The following is an 18707-nucleotide window of genomic DNA, read 5'->3' as shown; positions in this document are numbered from 1 at the left end:
GTCCCGATAGGGTCAGAGCTTTAAATAGATAAATTGTTGTAGCACCTTTAATCACGCTTTCTGCAGGGTGCCTCGTGTGCACTGGTTAGATGTTTGTTTGAGCTCTTGACCTTTAGGCGGAATACGCGGACGCCTTTCGACCTTAAAGGGTGGACCTATGTTGTGTTTTTATGGAAGGTCTTCTTTAGGGCCATATATTCTTTGGGGACACATGTTTTCTGGAGGAATGAAAGGTTTCTTAGGGTAAGTTCTAGATCCTGCCTGGAAATGGATCTCTTCAGCCTCTTTGCAACGGTGGCTTTAGAGTGCCTAGTTTGGGTTTGAAACACGGGTGAGTAGTTTGTTGACTGGAAATTCCAACATGTACGAAGTCTGATCCTAAGTGAATAAAGAACGCCAGAACAGGATAAAAAAAACAACTGAGATTTCCTTGAACTAACAGGCATTGAAAGCTAGGCACCAGCTATAGATCTGAGGCGACAAGAATAAAAGTCATAATTTTAGGTTTCTCAACAAAAATACAAACATGTATTGCTCTAGCAACCTGTCAGAGCGAGATATGTATATCCTTCATGAGTGGAGAAAGGAAAAATAAAGCGGATTAGAAGTTTTGAGCGAAGGTTGGAGTTTGAGTGGGAAGATAAACAATTAAAGGCTTCTACATTTTAATGTGTTCCTGCATCTGCTAGAGTTGTCTTAATTCAAAGGGAGTTTAGCTTTTAGGACTGAAGGGCAAACACATGCAAGAGTAAGTCAGTTACCAGGTGTTAAACTAGAAAACAGCCAGCTGTATGAAAGTAAGACAATTTGACTTTTTATGCATTACGCAGAAACATGTAGGCTGGCCAGGACGTAAGGTAAACTGTAGATGTCTGCCTACATACACCGTACCAGGAGCCAGTGTCTATTTACAAGTCAGATTCATGATGAGCTACTTCCAAATGAGATTATAAAATGCTAGTTCATAGTTTGTAGTGAGACGTGCATGCAAGGACACCACATCTTCCTTGGAAGCATCAACTGTTTATGGCACAAAGCCTGGATAAAAAGGACTGCATACCTGAACGTCTCGGACCATCTAGGTCAGATGGTGGTGGTTCGAATCGACTCGTTCTACCCTTTGTTTTATAACGTTCATCACGTTCTTCCTGGATCCTGCAAAGACAAAAAAATCTAAAATGTATTTGTGGACTTAAGAATGGAAAGCATAATAAAAATAAAAGCAAATTAAAAAAACCTTACTAATGTTAATGTAAACCAATTCTGAATATATCCGACAATAATTATTGTGTTATCTGATCACTGTCAGACCAGAAACGTTTTGTTCTGATATTTTTCATGAATTAGAAATCAATTTCATAAACAATCACTGGATGCTCACAACTGATCTAGCCCGAAAATAGAGCAAATATTAACTTCATAACCACTAATAATAAAAATACAATAATCAAAGGGTACCTGAAATCGATTGGAATTAATACACCAACAATAATGTAATTAGGATGATTAATTGTTTGGAGACCTCCAAGGATGCCTGCAGTACTATATAAATCCCATCTACTGCATGCCCTCAAAAAGCAAACTCATGGCAGTGACAGAAAAAGCTTACCTACCTGCAGCAACAGTAATGGAGTTTAATTTGTAAAAGACACTTACATTAATAAGAGTATTGGCTACTTTCCGAGACCAAGGTATAAGTCAGCCCAAGTAAATATGAGCATTGGAATGCAAAAATCCACACCTTTAAATCAACTGTTGGGATTCATGATTTATCACTTACATTCAAAATCTTCTTAACACCTATCCAGTTGGATCCCAGGAACAAATCAGAGCTCCTTAGGTGTAAGTAATGTAAGAATATGATGCAAATAGCAATCTTTGCAGTTCAAATGTGTAATAATTAAATGGGTGTCAGGGGACTATTTTCAAGCGAAATGGTAAATTACCATTACATATGACCTAATTGGCATCCTTTTGTCTTTTTTTCTTTGGAATTCAAAAGAAGTTCCCCAGAATGAATCCCCTAGGATAACAACACATTTACCGGTTAAGTCATGGGGTTTTCCTGATCTAACCTCTTAGACTTATCTACATTTTCTTTCACAAAAATCTAGTAGGTGGATTTATTTAAAAAAAAAATACAAATTAAGCAATCAATCAACCATGGAGGAAACAAGCAGATAGACAAAGTAGACCTAAATGACTCAACTTCAACAATACATTCTCCAAAGTAAATGCATAAAGATCTCAACATTGTGTTTTGACCCTTCAAATTAACAACCACAAGTCATAACCCCGTCCACATTTTCTGCTGGGTGTCTGTTTCAGCAACTGAGTCTAGTAGCAAGGACAATCACCATACAGTCTACAAGGGTAAGGATGTGCATCTATGAAAGATACTAAAGCTGGAGAATGGGGATATATCCCTCCTATGAAATACATTTTCATGGACTCATAAGCTTTGAAAATATTACCAGAAAGATTTGTTTAAACTTGAAAGCATTGGGCAAGACACCTAATTTAGTGAAATGAGGTATTAAAGACAGCTCGCCCAAAGAAATTGGTGTTCAACAACATCAAAAAGTATAGTTTGGTAACCATAAGAACAATTGTTACTTACCTGTAAACGGTGGTTCTCCAGTATTGGTGTCTTTCATAGATTCACATGCTTGAATATTCCCAGTCGTCGAAGTGGGAGCCCCACGGTAAATAAATTAGCAATAAAAAAAAACCAATATATGTATATAGAAACATAATTACATACATTCTAAAACCATAAATACTTATAAGTACCAAGGATAGTAGTAACACATAGGAATACATTAGAAGAAAAAAGCACTTTCCTAACATATCCAAGTCATTATGTTAGTCCAAACTACAGCCAATCAGGCGCAAGCACCCCTCTAGAACCTTCTCCGCAGAGGCTCAGGCCCTCAGATTTTCGTAGCACCAGAGTGACAAAAGAGTCTAAGAGGAGAAGGGAGCCTCTGAGGGGAGGTGGGTGGGTTGCATGTGAATCTATGAAAGACACCAATACTGGAGAACCACCGTTTACAGGTAAGTAACAATTGTTCTTCTCCAGTATTGGGGTGTCTTTCATAGATTCACATGCTTGAATAGAATAGTGAGCAGTAATAGCTGGCCGCAAGGCAAAAGAGCAGTGCATATGCATACAATGCAATGAAATCACAATGCTGCCAGACAGATAAATTACTCATATAGGCGGAGGGAATGAAAGAGGCTCACCTTATTTAAAAAGATTACGAAGCACCGCTTGGCCCACTGCTGAATCAGCTTCGTTGATCGTCTCGAGGCAGTAATGCTTTGTAAAAGTATGCCTGCTGGACCACATGGCTGCTCGGCATATTTGGTGAATCGGCACACCCGCAAACAAGGCAGTAGAGTAAGGCATCGCCCTGGTGGAATGAGCGCGAACTGTAGATTGAAGAGGCTTGCCGGCCTGCTGATGACAAAATGAAATTGCTAAGGAAATCCAACGTGCAATAGTTGGCTTGGTAACCGAACGCCCCTTGCGCATGCGCCCGTAAGCAACGAACAGTTGATCAGACTTATGAAAAGGCATTGTCCTGTCAAAGTAGATTGCTACGCGGAACCCCATAAGAGACGCCACACCCGCCTGAGCTAAGAAGCCTTCCGGGACCCGTGAATTTTAATCCGAGCATTGGCCCGTCGTGTCTGAATGAAAAAATGAATGAAAATAATTTATAACGCGCAACTAAAACCGTAAGGTGTCAAGGCGCCTAACAAAATAAATCAAAAGAAACGGCAAGTCAGACTACAAATATGCGCGCACAAAAAGACGGGTCTTCAGGGCCTTTCTGAATAGCTGCAGAGTAGGGAGGGCCCTAAGTTCTATAGGAAGAACATTCCACCACTTGGGTGCCAGGTTGGAAAAGGCTTTGCCTCCCCATCTAGCTTTTCGGATACGCGGGACTGATAGGAGAGCCTTGTTAGAGGAACGTAAGTTCCTACAAGGGCTATAACAGGACAGGATAGACCCATTTCCTATAGACCTGTTTCTTGCCAGAGCCCTATAAACCAGACACAGGGTTTTAAACAGGATACGATCCTCCATAGGAAGCCAGTGAAGCTCACACCACAGGGACTGCTATTTTACGAAGAGTAATTGTTCACTCTTCAGAGCAGCACGCAATTGGAAGTGACCCCTTACATTCATGAAAATAGAAGAACAGTGGGCCTACTTAGAAAAACATTTATATCAGACCGCGTGCTCGACCTTTGAGCAATTAAGATTACATCTGCTTACATGTCGGAACATCCCGCTCCATAGGACATAGAGCGATAAGCAACAGAACTGGGAGCGGCTCAGCGAGTTACGCCTTTTAGATTGTTCGCAAGGGGGAAAATATGACCCTGCTCTTTTGACAGAAAGAAATATTAGTCTTGAAAAAGATGGTGTAAATCATTGTATTCGATTGAAACGCGTCGACGCACTTCCACTGTACAACTCAGGATTCCGGCACTGCAGTATAATCATAGATTTCATCTTCATGTAATACTGAGGGGTGATATAGGATATTGAGTGTACCAATTTTATTGCACGAATTACACGTCTTACTTGTTTCTGTCTATTTTTGTGATTATGCGGGTCATGATCATTGTTGTATGAATTTATTTTACTGCATTTCCCTTGTATAAGTTAAATGGGTTTTTTGTGAACAATATTGTGTTTTTAATCTGGTATGAAAACAATCCCAAAATGTTTTTTGATTAAATAAAATACATGTCCTTTTTAAATGTATTTGACACTTGATCATTTATGTATATTTGTGCCATAGTGTGAAGTTAAGATCAGGGGGATTTATCTTTTTAAAGTAGAATTTAAGGCATCTTTTAACGTCCAATGAATGCAAACGTTGCTCCGCTGGAGATTGAGGATTACCAAAGAAAGTCTTTAAGAACACTGGTTCATTGAGGTGAAAATCAGTCAGCACCTTAGGCATGAATGCCGGGTTGGTGCGAAGTACGACACAGTTCGATTTGAATTGAAGAAAAGGAGGCTGAATGGTAAAGGCATGGATATCACTCACGCGAAGTGAGGAGGTCAAGGCAAGAAGAAGGGCCACCTTCCAGGTCAAAAATTTCAAATCCGCTATGTGGATGGGCTCACAAGGTGCCTTCATCAATTGCGCCAAAACAACATTAAGATGCCAGGTAGGAGGAGGACGCCGAATGGGCGGGAACATCCTGAATAGTCCTTTGAAGAAGACCCATCCTGCCGGAAACGAGAGATTGCCGCTAGGAAGACCTTCAAAGTGGAGTGGGAAAGTCCTGATTGAGCCAACTGCAGAAAGAACGGCAGAAGCTGAGCACGAGAGGAGTGCACGGGATGGATATTGGCAGAGGCGCACCAGTGACAGAACCTTTTCCACTTTAGCTTGTAAGTCTTTACTGTGGACGGAGCTCTCCCATTGGCAAGAACGTCTACATGCTGGTGAAATATTCAAGTGGGCAAATTCAAGGTGCTCAGGTTCCAGACCGATAATTTGAGAGAGGAGGGGGCCGGATGACAGATCCGACCCTTGTCCATTGTGAGGAGATCCGCTAGAGGACGAAGGAGAATGGGTTCGCACTGTGAAAGAAGCAGCAGCTCCGAGAACCATGCTTGTCGAGGCCATCTGGGAGTGATCAGGAGAATGTGGCACGGCTGTCTCCGCATTTTCCACAACACTCGAGGAACAAGCGGAATCGGCGGAAAAGCTTAGGCGAATAAATTGCAACAGTCCATCAAAAGGGCATTCCCGCATGACCCTTGATGGGGAAGCCAACTTGCATAAGATGGGCATTTACGGTTCACAGGGCTCGCAAACAGATCCATGTTTGGGCGACCCCACAACCGAAAGATGAAGTCCAGAGTTGGCTGATGCAACTCCCACTCGTGGGTCGAGGACGCGGACCTGCTGAGGGAGTCCGCTAGGATGTTGGAGATGCCTGGTAGGTGAACCGTTGTCAGGGTTATGTGGTGACAGAGCGCCCAGTCCCAGATGCTCTGTGCCAGTTGAGAAAGGAGCGGTGACTTGGTGCCGCCCTGTTTGTTCACATAGTGCATACTGGTAGTATTGTCTGTTTGAATGAGCACAAATTCTCCCTGGAGCAGAAGATGGAATGACTTGAGCGCCAGGAAAATGGCCATGAGTTCCAGCCTGTTGATGTGCCAGGAACGTTAAGACAGGGTCCACTTGCCCTTTATGGATAGCCCTTGAAGATGTGCACCCCAGCCTTCCTCCAGGGAGGCATCCGTGGTAAGGATGAGCTCCGGAGCGACGGTTAGGAAAGAAGTAGTGGCAGCGATGTTTGACGGTTGAGCCAACCATAAGAGAGCGGACCTCATCCAAGCGGTCACCAGAACCAGATCGTTCAAAGAACCGGTGACCTGACGCCACTGCTTGTCCAATTCCTCCTGAATTGGGCGACTCTTGAGCCTGCAATTTGGGATCAGGGAGATGCAGGCGGACGCCATCCCGAGAAAGGATTTCAATACACGAACTGAAACGGACCCTTTTGAACGGATGAGAGCCACTAGGCGTAAAATCCGCACCTGACGCTCGTGAGACACGAATGCATTCGCCAGCGAAGTATTCAGAGTGGAGCATAGAAAAGTCCTGTATGGAGCTGGATCGACTTGAGACTTCTCGGGGTTGTGGGACGTACCGAGAGAGTGGAATAGAGTCAGACAGAATTGAGTGTCCAGAGACGCCTGGTGACGAGATTGCGACTTGATGAGACAGTCGTCCAGGTAGGGAAAGATTTGAACGCCCTTCAAACGTAGATATGCCACCACCGGAGCAAGGACTTTCGTGAAGACACCAGGGGCGGAGCGAAGGCCGAAAGGCAGAACCTTAAATTGAAAGTCTCTGCGCCCCACCCAAAAGCGTAATGACTTCCGGGGTCTTGGAAGAATCGGCACGTGAAAATAAGCGTCCTGAAGATCGATGGTGGTCATGAACTTGTCCTTCGAGAGAAGGCGGAGAATTTCCACGAGCGTGAGCATACGGAAGGATTGGCACTTCAGGTACTTGTTTGAGGCTCATAAGTCGAGGATCGGACGCCATTCAGCGGACTTCTTGAGAACGAGGAAAAAACAGGAATAGAATCCCATCCCCTTCTGAGACTTGGGAACCACTTCGATGGCACCTTTCTGAATCAGGAGTCGAATCTGTTGGAAAAGCTCCTTGAGGTGTGCCAGAGGCGGACCAGATGGAGGAGTGTTTGGAGGGAATTTGACAAACTTCAAAGCATGGCCCTTCGATACAATGTCCAGCACCCAACGGTCTGAGGTGATTAAAGACCAATTGGAAAAGAAGAGAGAGATTAGACCTTCAACTTTGAGCGGGGAAGGCAAGTCATTGCTTCTTAGAAGCAGAGCCTCTGTAGGAAGATTTTCCTCTATAGGATTTTGAAGACTGCTGTCGATAGGACTGCTGCGACTTGGAGGAATACCTCGGATTTCCTTGGCCGTAGGAGCGGTACTGGTTGGATCCGCCGCGAAAAGAAGAGGAGGTGCCGCGTCCACCACGAAAAGGCTGTTAGCAGAACTGCAAAGTGCCCAGGGCACGAGCAGTCTTGGTGTCCTTTTTTTATGGTCTGAAGTGCGTCGTCCACATGCTGGCCAAAGAGCGATTCGCCATCATAGGGCATGTAGAGGATCTTCGCCTGAACCTCCTGGCGATAAAGAGGTGGAACGAAGCCAGCCCTGACGACGCAAAACGGCCGCCACCCCAAGCTGACGAAAACCAATACATGCAATGTCCACAGAGCAGTCGAAGATTTCAGATGACGCTTTTTCTCCCTCCTGAAGAAATTTGCGAGACGCTGCTCTGGAGGGCTCAGGAATGAAGTCGATAAAATAAGACATATCTGACCACATTTGGCGGTCATAGCGCCCCAGAATGGCTAGAGAATTTGCAGCCCTCACAGTGGTAGAAGCCGTAGTGGGGAATTTTCGTCCAATGGCATCAAGACGACGTCCTTCACGGTCAGGAGGAGCGGTAATAGGAGAAGACTGATTCCTGGAACGACGTTGTGCGGCCTGGGTAATGACGGAATCAGGTTTAGGTTGCGCTACCAGGCAGGCTGGAGAACCCTGGGGCTCCCTATATTTCTTCTCCAAACGAGGAAGAAGCGTCAGGATAGAATTCGGCGTCTGCATCAGTTTGACGCCCTCATTCCAGATGAAGTCAATTATAGGCACTGCCCGGACCTGAATCTTGAAGTCATATAGAAAACAGTCATCATCTTTCAGAACCGCTCGTTCCATAAGTTGATGAAAACCCGCTATATCCACAGGAGGGGAATCCCCTGGGTAAGAAGGTGGCGGCGGTGGCGGCAATGGTGTCTGGATTTGATAATCGTCCTAATCAGCCATGTTCCCATTATCATCATCAACTTCGCCGTCTTCCCGATCTGGGCGAACGCCATCATCCTCGTAAACAGTTGCATGAACCTGAATAGAGGTATTAGATGGTGCAGAAGATGCGGATGGCTCTGGCATTGCAGTAGAGGGAGGAGCCGCTGTTGTTGCAGGCACTGTAGGATGAGGAGACCCATGGTGAGAAGGTGGAAAACGCCCATTATAATCCCCCAGCATATATTGGAGATTAGAAATGAGGGAGAGTGGTATTTGCGCTGTGGGAACCTAGAACAGAAGGTTCCTCCTCATGGTAGTAAGGAGCTTCCTGATCGTCCTCAAAGTCGTGACATTTTATAAACAGTTCCGAAGGGCTTCAAGTTGCCCGGAATCTATCATCTACCTCCTCTTCAGAATGAGAGTCATGCTCCGAAGCAGTGGCAAAAAGAGGTGATGGAGGTTGAGAGGGACGCGGAATGGGAAGCTGATCCAATGCTACATGCCGACGGTGGTGCAGAGGGTCAACAGGAGCCGCCTGAACTTGATGATGAAAATGGCACCCGAGGTAGTGATGCGAAAGAAGGCGTCGATGACAATAACCCCGTCGACGGGACAACCACCGTCGACGAAGATGCTGATGAAGCCAACGACGGCAAAACCACAGCCACGGTGCAACCGCCGACGAAGAGGCTCTCTTCACAGAAGGCGTCAACGAAGATTTTGATGTCGACGAGACTCCCTTCTTCGACGTCGACTAGGAGATTGGAATCGTCGATGAGACAGACTTGAAGCTTACACACACCATCGTCGACACTGATGACGGCGACGCAGCCGCCGTCGACGACCCGCTGGCACAAGTCGTCGTCACTGTCGTCGTCCGAGGTAGAGATGGCAGATTTCGTCGTCGGAACGACCGTCGACGGTCCCGTCGACGGTCCCGTCGACGATTCTGCACGTTTTTTAAGGAAAACATGCGTAGAAGGAGCCGTGGACGCCTGAGAGTCAGATCTCGAGGGCGCAGGCCTAGCATGAAGAGGAGAAGACACAGCAGGAGCCTTCTGGAATTCAAGTTTCTTCATCTTCAGGAATGGAGATGGCTTATCCTGCACACTGCTACATTTTGAGGTGGCTCTAGACCCAAATGACGCAAGACTTTCTGCATCAGAAAGAGGTGAATCCTTCTCCTTCAACCTCTGCAACCAAAGGAGGAGACACCCCTTCCTGTCCTCCAGGGTCTTGGTGGAGATAGTCCTGCAAATTTTACATTTGCCTACCTCATTCTCTGGATAGAGGCAATAAATACACTTCTTGTGAGGGTCCTCAGAGAAGAGCCGCAATTTCCCACAAGGAGCACAAGGACGAAACAAAGACTTCTTACTTGAAGACATCGCAGAAAACAGAAGAAATCCACAAGGAATTTGGAAACTGAGCAGAGCTCAGGGAGACTCCCTTCACACGATGTGCGTTAGAAAATCTGAGGGCCTGAGCCTCTGAGGAGAAGGTTCTAGAGGGGTGCTTGCGCCGGATTGGCTTTAGTTTGGACTAACATAATGACTTGGATATGTTAGGAAAGTGCTTTTTTCTTCTAATGTATTCCTATGTGTTACTGCTATCCTTGGTACTTATAAGTATTTATGGTTTTAGAATGTATGTAATTATGTTTCTATATACATATATTGTTGTTTAGGGCTCGTCCTATTCCATTCCGCAAGGAATGACTAGGATGAGTCTATTGGGGTGAAACTAAGAGCTAAACTAAGCTCTCAAAAAGCGTTTTCAACGAGTGCATGAGGTCTCGTGAACGCGCTTCAATACGCCCGAGCTGCCTGCCTCCACATCAAAGCCATCTGTTGCTTTGCACTCGGCCTCAGGCCGGCATTTCTCCTCCCCTAATTATTCACTGCATGGCCGGCCGGCCGGCACATCAAAGGCTGCTGCTCCCCATGATTCTTGTCAGCCCCCCATTAAACAGCACAAGCGTCAATCCTGGTTTCCTCTATGCAGCGCTTCTTCCCCTCAACATGCCATGTTGACCAGACTACTCCAAAACCTTTCACCACTGCCTCCTCTCCTTATTTATTTGGGAGTGTGGAAATGCAAAGTTCTCCTATTTTCTGCCATAGACAATCCGGACGGTGATATTGAATTGAATTGTTAATTTGTCGCTGTACAGGCCAGCTGTCAACCCCTGCTAGTAGAGGGCTGCTAGCATTTCCCAGCCGCTTGCATTTCCCGTACGTGTACTGGTCATTGTTCTAGTTTACTTTGAGTCTCTTTGCCATACTGCAGTTGCTTCCATTTTTAAAATCACCAGGCGAATTCTTAATAAGCAGGCAGCCTCAATTGCAAATAATCAAAGCCAAGTGCGCAACACCCAGTAGAATCAAAGGGCTTCGCCCCCCACCTTCGTTAGTGGCAGAATTGTTAAAAGAAGTAATTGTGGTTTATTCACTCTTAGATCTTACTTTAAAACAATGGTGGGTGTAAGGCTAGGCTTCTAGTAGCGTCAAACATAGCGAACGAGAAACAGTGTGTAATGGCAGATATTTACACTGCATAACAAAGGGCCCCACTGTCATATGTAGCAGCCTGGGTTCAAACAGCTCCAGAGCACACACACAGCCTCACCTAAGCACTTCACAAGTTTTTACAACACTATGTGCATGTCAAAGAGGCTTTGTTACTGCAAGTCGACATGCATTCCCACGTGAAGCACAAGAAAAACACCAATAAGTATTGCATACGAAGTTAACGAGAAATGATGTGTAGCACAAGCAGACCAATAAGCTTCTTATTCCTTTGTTACATCACCTTTTACTTTGTAATGTGGGCAACTCTCAGTTCTTTAAAAAAAAAAAGGTCTGCCTAACTTGTTTGTGCCTTTCTGCCCCCTGTGAAGCAGTCAAGCGGAAAGCGCGTCCACATCACAGGCATCTGAAGCTTCCCCCAGCGTGCGCTCGGCCTCAGGCATTTCTCCTCCCCTAATTATTCACTGCCCACGGCCCGCACTGCCCACGGGTTGCAGCTGTCACAATAGCCTCTCTCTCATGCATTTGCGGATTGCAAAAGGTTAACATTTGTGTAGTTATTTAAATGAAAGCACATTATTCAAACATATACTTAAATATGAGGCCAATGATCGGCCTTTGTGTAAATGATCTGTTACCTTAAACTTTGTGAATAGGGAATTGTGTGTTTTTTCCTGTGATCTTAGTTATGATTTCAAGCTTGTTATGGGAGCAGGGCCATGCTGGTTCTAGAGAATTTCAGAAGCTTTATTTTAGTGTCTTTACGTGACTTTTACTAATAACGGAGTTCTTCTTTAAAAAAATGTTTGTAGTCACACGGTTCTTCTCCCAGTACCGTCTGTAAAATGTGCTACATTTTAACAATAAAATTAAGCAGTAAGAGCATCGCTATTGTGATATTTTTCCCCTGTTTCTTTGCTAGCAAATTTGGGATTGCGGCCTTTAAACATCCCTTTAATAGAACTATAAAAATCAGACCTCTTTCCTAATAAAAAAAAATTGACTTTGATCCTGTGTAGTGCAAAACCGAAACAGGGCTTTACCTTTCAAAGTCTCGAATGCCCAGTAATGGCCATAATTCGCTCGGCCTCCAAAGAAGTTTGGCTGACATGACAATCTTTCTGTTGGCTACTTCTTCATACGTGGGGAATTTTTAAATTTAACGAATGTTATCAAAGCTAGATTTTGTGGTGCACCCCCGCTGATAGAATGCCCATGACCTCATTGGTTGACCACAAATAGTATGTGTAGCTGGCACCCCTCATTACTTTTTGCTGTAATGCATAATTTATATGGACAATATTTTCTTACCTTCTGCACCCCTGATTGCCCTCGTTTTCCTGCCTTCTGCTTCCCTAATTTTTTCTTGCCTTCAGCTCCCCCACTCCATCCATCCATCCATCCTTCCCTCCCACTCATCCATCCATCCATCCCACTCCATCCATCCTCCCCCCACTCCATTCATTCATCCATCCATCTATCCATCCCCCCACTCCATCCATCCATCCATCCCCCCACTCCATCCATCCATTCATCCCCCCACTCCATCCATCCATCCCCCCACTCCATCCATCCATCCCCCCACTCCATCCATCCATCCCCACACTCCATTCATCCATCCCCACACTCCATCCATCCCACTCCATCCATCCCACTCCATCCATCCATCCATCCATCCCCCACTCCATCCATCCACCCCCACTCCATCCATCCATCCATCCACCCCCACTCCATCCATCCATCCATCCACCCCCACTCCATCCATCCAGCCATCCATCCATCCACCCACCCCCACTCCATCCATCCATCCATCCACCCCCACTCCATCCATCCATCCATCCATCCATCCATCCACCCCCACTCCATCCATCCATCCATCCACCCCCACTCCATCCATCCATCCATCCACCCCCACTCCATCCATCCATCCATCCACCCCCACTCCATCCATCCATCCATCCATCCACCCCCACTCCATCCATCCATCCATCCCCCCACTCCATCCATCCCCCCACTCCATCCATCCATCCATCCATCCATCCCCCCAATCCATCCATCCATCCCCCCACTCCATCCATCCATCCATCCCCCCACTCCATCCATCCATCCATCCCCCCACTCCATCCATCCACCCCCCACTCCATCCATCCATCCACCCCCACTCCATCCATCCATCCATCCATCCATCCATCCCACTCCAGCCAGCCAGCCATCCATCCATCCATCCATCCATCCATCCATCCATCCATCCATCACTCCATCACTCCAGCCATCCATCACTCCATCACTCCATCACTCCATCCATCCCACTCCATCCATCCCACCCCATCCATCCCACCCCATCCATCCCACTCCATCCATCCCACTCCATCCATCCCACTCCATCCATCCCACTCCATCCATCCATCCATCCCACTCCATCCATCCATCCCACTCCATCCATCCATCCCACTCCATCCATCCATCCCACTCCATCCATCCATCCCACTCCATCCATCCATCCATCCACCCCACTCCATCCATCCATCCATCCACCCCACTCCATCCATCCATCCATCCATCCATCCATCCACCCCACTCCATCCATCCATCCCCCCCACTCCATCCATCCATCCCCCCCACTCCATCCATCCATCCCCCCCACTCCATCCATCCATCCCCCCCACTCCATCCATCCATCCCCCCCACTCCATCCATCCATCCCCCCCACTCCATCCATCCATCCCCCCCACTCCATCCATCCATCCCCCCCACTCCATCCATCCATCCATCCATTCCCCCCACTCCATCCATCCATCCATTCCCCCCACTCCATCCATCCATCCATTCCCCGCACTCCATCCATCCATCCATTCCCCGCACTCCATCCATCCATCCCCGCACTCCATCCATCCATCCCCGCACTCCATCCATCCATCCCCGCACTCCATCCATCCATCCCCGCACTCCATCCATCCATTCCCCCGACTCCATCCATCCCTCCCCGCCCCACACTCCATCCCTCCCCGCCCCCACACTCCATCCCTCCCCCGCCCCACACTCCATCCCTCCCCCGCCCCACACTCCATCCCTCCCCCGCCCCACACTCCATCCCTCCCCCGGCCCACACTCCATCCCTCCCCCGGCCCACACTCCATCCCTCCCCCGGCCCACACTCCATCCCTCACCCACACTCCATCCCTCGCCCTCTTGCCCTGCCTCTATCTCTCACTCTGCCTCTATCTATCTTTCGCCCTCCCTCTATCTATCACCCTCACTATCCATCGCATCACCACAGCATCACTCAGGGGCACCACAACATCACTATGCGCTACCACAGCATCACTGAATGCCACAGCATCACTCGTCACCGCCACAACATCATTCAGAGCCACCAAAGCATCAATCTGTGCAACCATTCAACAACAACTGATTCAAATATGTTCTCTCAATGTTTCAAACTTTTATTACAAATGTCACAAACATTTTTAATATTTCACTTCTGTTCTTGTATTTTCATCACAATAAAATACACTAAACATAATCTTCCAAAAAGTTATTTGCAAAAGTTTAAGCTATTGACATTATAAATTACAATAACTTTGATTTAAGTATTAAATATTGAAGAAAATACAACCCATTGTTATTTTTAATATTAATACATCGACGTCATGTAAATACAACACACATTGCATTACAAATACTATAGGTGTCACGTTTGCGAAAGTTAACACTATTGGCATTGTAAATGACAAAGTTATTAATTTCGCTATTTTCAAAACAAAGACATAAATAAAAAATTCTGAGTCTCCTCTAACACAACATAGCTAGTCCTATATTGATATCTCTACATAAATAAAAAATTGTCATTTACAATACTAATACCACTAACTTTACTAATGCGAGCCCTATTGCATTGCAAATGCTTGTTTTTTATTGCTAATTTATTTACTGTAGGGCTCCCACTTCGACAACAGGGAATATTCAAGCATGTGAATCTTATGAAAGACACCCCAATACTGGAGAAGAGGGCATTTCTTCTCAGTGTTGATGCTTTCAGGCCCACTAAATTAATCTGCAGAGCTACATCAATTGTACCGCCTTCAAGAAAGAAAAAGAGTTACTCATTCTTGGAGTAGTGTGTTGGATGTTAAGTACAGTTGTTACCAGGGGGAATTAGGAAGATCAGTCAATACATGATGCGCTGAGCACTCTATCCTCCCCAACCATGATACTACACTGTATATCTCCCTCAGGCATCCCAAACTCCACAGCCACCATTTCAACCTTCCCTCACCCAGTTTCAGCCACACATCACTAGCTTCAAACTTCTTTCTCTTCCTGCTGGATTTCCGCCTAACCAGTGGGTCTACAGTATTTCTGCCTCTGGGTTTTTCTTGGTTGTGTTTAGGACTCTGCCAAAGCGCCGGGACACCCGTTCTGGGTAGCCGTGCGCTCAAGAAATATAGTTTTAACATAACATAACATTAATCCTCTGCTAATCAACAAGGACGATTCAGAAACAATAGATATATAGCATTTCTTCAAAATCAGCCTGGTACTTTCATGGAGTCAACACAAGACATTACTGTGAGCTCTAAATCATCTATTTACGAGGAATAACTATACACATTCACTCTTGCAAATTACTTTTTTCTACAGAGTTGGGGAATACAGGTAATGTGGCCATCTTCGATATCTAAACTACATATCCTTTTTCTAGCTCTGGATTCTGTATCTGTTTATACAACGCCTGCTGAGCAGTCGTTCATCAATAGAATGAACTTCTGGGTGTTTCCTACAGATATTTGGTACAAGGAAACAACATATGCATTACATTACAAGAACAAGTATCCAGCATCGGTCCTAGAAGGACCCTATGCATTGCTATGGTGAAGAAGTGGTTTCCTCTCAGCCTTGTGGACGTGATGTTGGTGCCCCATAAACTGCAGCACAAGGATTGTGTTGTAACAGGCACTTCCATGCCTGGTTCCGTTTCCTCTAAACTGGCTAATGTTCTCCCCCAGCAAACTTGACAATTTATTAGCCAACTGGAGCAGTTCAATAGCAGTACCCAGGAGCAAAGTCAAACCGCTCGAATGAGGGGTACCCAAAGTATATTCCCAACCATTATCTGGGTGGGTAGTGTTTAGCATCAGGGATATGGGGTGGCTGGTGGTAGTGCAGCTGATTATTGATCAGGGCAGCAGGAGTTTTCCTTTGAACACCTGGTTGGGGGGGGGGGGCTGTTCCTCCCTGTAGGAAGCTGGCTCTCTATATAGTAAACCAAAAAGAGGTACACTGTGTAAAAAGTCCAGGCAACCCTTATTGGTTTACAGAGGCAAAAATGCCAACACTAAATGCTCTCTTTTGTGGTAGCAAGGATGAGCAGTTTATGCTGATAAGAGTGCATTTGTTGTACTCACTGAGTCTATAAATGTGCCACATCCTCAAAGAAAAAATCTGAGACTAATTTAGAAAAATAACTTCTCTTTATAAACATTTTGATACCAATAACTTTGTAAGCTAGCAAGTACTTTTTAAATAATGAATTTCACAGCTAAGTAAAATGTTCACTTAAATGCGTCTTTATGTGCAATGCTTGCCTATAGGAGAGCAAGACATATAGGCTATAGAGGTACTTGCAGTAGGTTTCCGGGGGTTCCATTCAGGACCTAATATGGTGGGGGATAAGGTCCAGCAGTTGAGTTTACCTGCTCTGGGGTGCCCGCAGGACCAGAGGTGCTTGTCGGGCTGGCAGCCTTACCCGCTACACCAAAAAGGGGGGGGGGGGGGGGAGGGGGGTACGACCTACAAGCAGGCTGCAGAGGAGAACTGGGGGCCAAGTCCAGGAGGTCCGAACAGGGGTCTTAGCTCACAAGGGTTTTGGGAGCAGTGCAGTGCATCAGTGTCTATTCTTGAGAACCCAGGACGCTCAGTGCAGAGTTGTTAGGTCAGCTGGGCTGGTGCATCGTAGGACCTTAGGGTGTCTGTCTTGCAGGATAAGGATGCAAAAATCAGGCCAGCTGGCTACTCTAGAAGTATGCCTCTGCAGTGCTGACGTCCATCAAAGACTGCTCGGTCTCAATGCTGGTAGAGTCCAGATTAGACTCAACCAGGCTTTGGTTGCTGCAAGGAGTCTGGTACACCAGGTATTGGTGCTATGATGTTCCAGTTGGTGCTGGCACTCTTTCACTTGGTAGGAAGACGGATCTGACCTTCCAGGGCACATTAACTTCCTCCTGGGTGGCTGCTACATTGGTACGACAAGGGAATTGTAGCATGGTATACCGGAGTCCACTGTTTTGGTGCCTGCTGACTGCAAAGTAGTATCTCCTCTACTCCAAAGGTCATTGCAGACAATTTGCAAAGGGCTGGGAGTTTACTGGGTTTCTTGGTAGAGTTTGAGCTGGGGGAAGCGTTGGTTTCTTGATGTTTGTTGAAACTGGTGCAGGCAGGTAGGGCTTGGCATGAACGTCCAAAGCAAATCTTCAGTTCTCATTTTAGAGGCTATTCTTTGTCCTCCTCTTCTGGGTCAGTCAAATCACTTTCTGGCATCAGGGGTGCCACCTAAATACTCAATTTAGGGGTGTTAATGGGAGTGACAGGTTTATGGTGACTATGGGCATACCTCTGACCCAGTGAACTCAATTCCACCAAAAACCAAGATGGTGGAAATCTAGTTTTCGTGTTCACATCAGGTACCCAGCATTAGGGGGTACAACTGGCATGATAGTGAAAACACCTACTGGCTAGCTAATTTTCCTGCCTGTCCTGGTGCCAAATAGGCCCAGAACAAGGAGTGCCATTTCCTCAGTCTTGGTCCCCCATTATAGGAACAGGTGGCAGAGGCCTTTGAATCCTCCTACCAGGATATGCTGACACTTCCGGCCGGAGCAAGCATTGTTTTAGCCCCTCAGAGAGCGTGGGCTCTATTACATTTGATGGGGCAGATATAATATGTCTCCAAGAGACTCACATTGAAGGGGGCCAGAAACTCCTGTTGAATTCTCTTGGGTTTAAAACTATTGGGGCAACGTCTCAGGGGGCTAAGGTAAAGGGGGTTGGGATCTTGGCCCGGAAAACATAATCGTTAGCAGTGAATCAAGTTAAATCTGACACACTAGGGAGATGGGTTATTGCAAGGTGCTCTTTATCTTCTAAATTTACATTTACGATCTGCTCTGTCTATGCCAGCAACCTAGACGACCCAGGGATAATAAACCATGTAAATGAAGAGCTTGCTCACTGGCCACTCCCGGTAATTTTATGTGGGGACCTGAATTTAAACCTGCCCAGTACCTGGGAATCAGAAGGGTAATGGACTTTTTAAAGGCAGGAAACCCAAAGTTTTCAGAGCGCTGCTTAACTTGATAAATACTCACGGCTTAAAAGATGTTTGTGTCTGTCGAAGCCGGATCAGAACAGCTTTACTTTTTTCTCCGTTCCTCATTTGTCATTAACCAGACTTGATTATTTCTTTGTCTTGCCTGCCTTAATTCACAATTGCTCTATTGATGTAGCCCCCCCCCCCCGACTACTGTCAGATTACAACCCCCTTATTTTAAATCTAGAAGCCAGGGCCAACCAGCAGCCAACCTCGCATTGGACCTTTGAAAAAGCACTATTGTATGATAACAGCTACCGAGAACATATGGCCGGTGGATACAAGAATTCTTGAATATAAATAACGGGACAGCATCCACCATGGGTCTATGGGACACTCAAGGTGGGTATAAGGGGTGAGACATAACGTTTCTCTATCAGGAGGAACAGAAAGGAGAAGATACAAATCAACTTGCCGCAAGCGC

At 46.1% G+C, this 18707-nt stretch overlaps 1 protein-coding gene across 3 annotated transcripts in view; it reads right to left on the bottom strand.

The window, feature by feature from the left end:
* Window positions 1-18707, bottom strand: part of U2SURP (U2 snRNP associated SURP domain containing) — an 878864-nt gene that overhangs the window by 715152 nt on the left and 145005 nt on the right. For all 3 annotated transcript variants that reach the window (XM_078666425.1, XM_078666427.1, XM_078666426.1), the window contains one exon: window positions 1061-1155. In XM_078666425.1, coding sequence (XP_078522551.1) covers window positions 1061-1155 — 95 coding nt within the window. The remainder of the gene's footprint in view (window positions 1-1060; window positions 1156-18707) is intronic.

This window comes from Lissotriton helveticus, chromosome 11, assembly GCF_964261635.1.
Source record: "Lissotriton helveticus chromosome 11, aLisHel1.1, whole genome shotgun sequence".
NCBI lineage: Eukaryota > Metazoa > Chordata > Amphibia > Caudata > Salamandridae > Lissotriton > Lissotriton helveticus.
The sequence above is the reverse complement of the archived record's forward strand: the minus strand, read 5'-3'. Positions and strand labels throughout refer to the sequence as shown.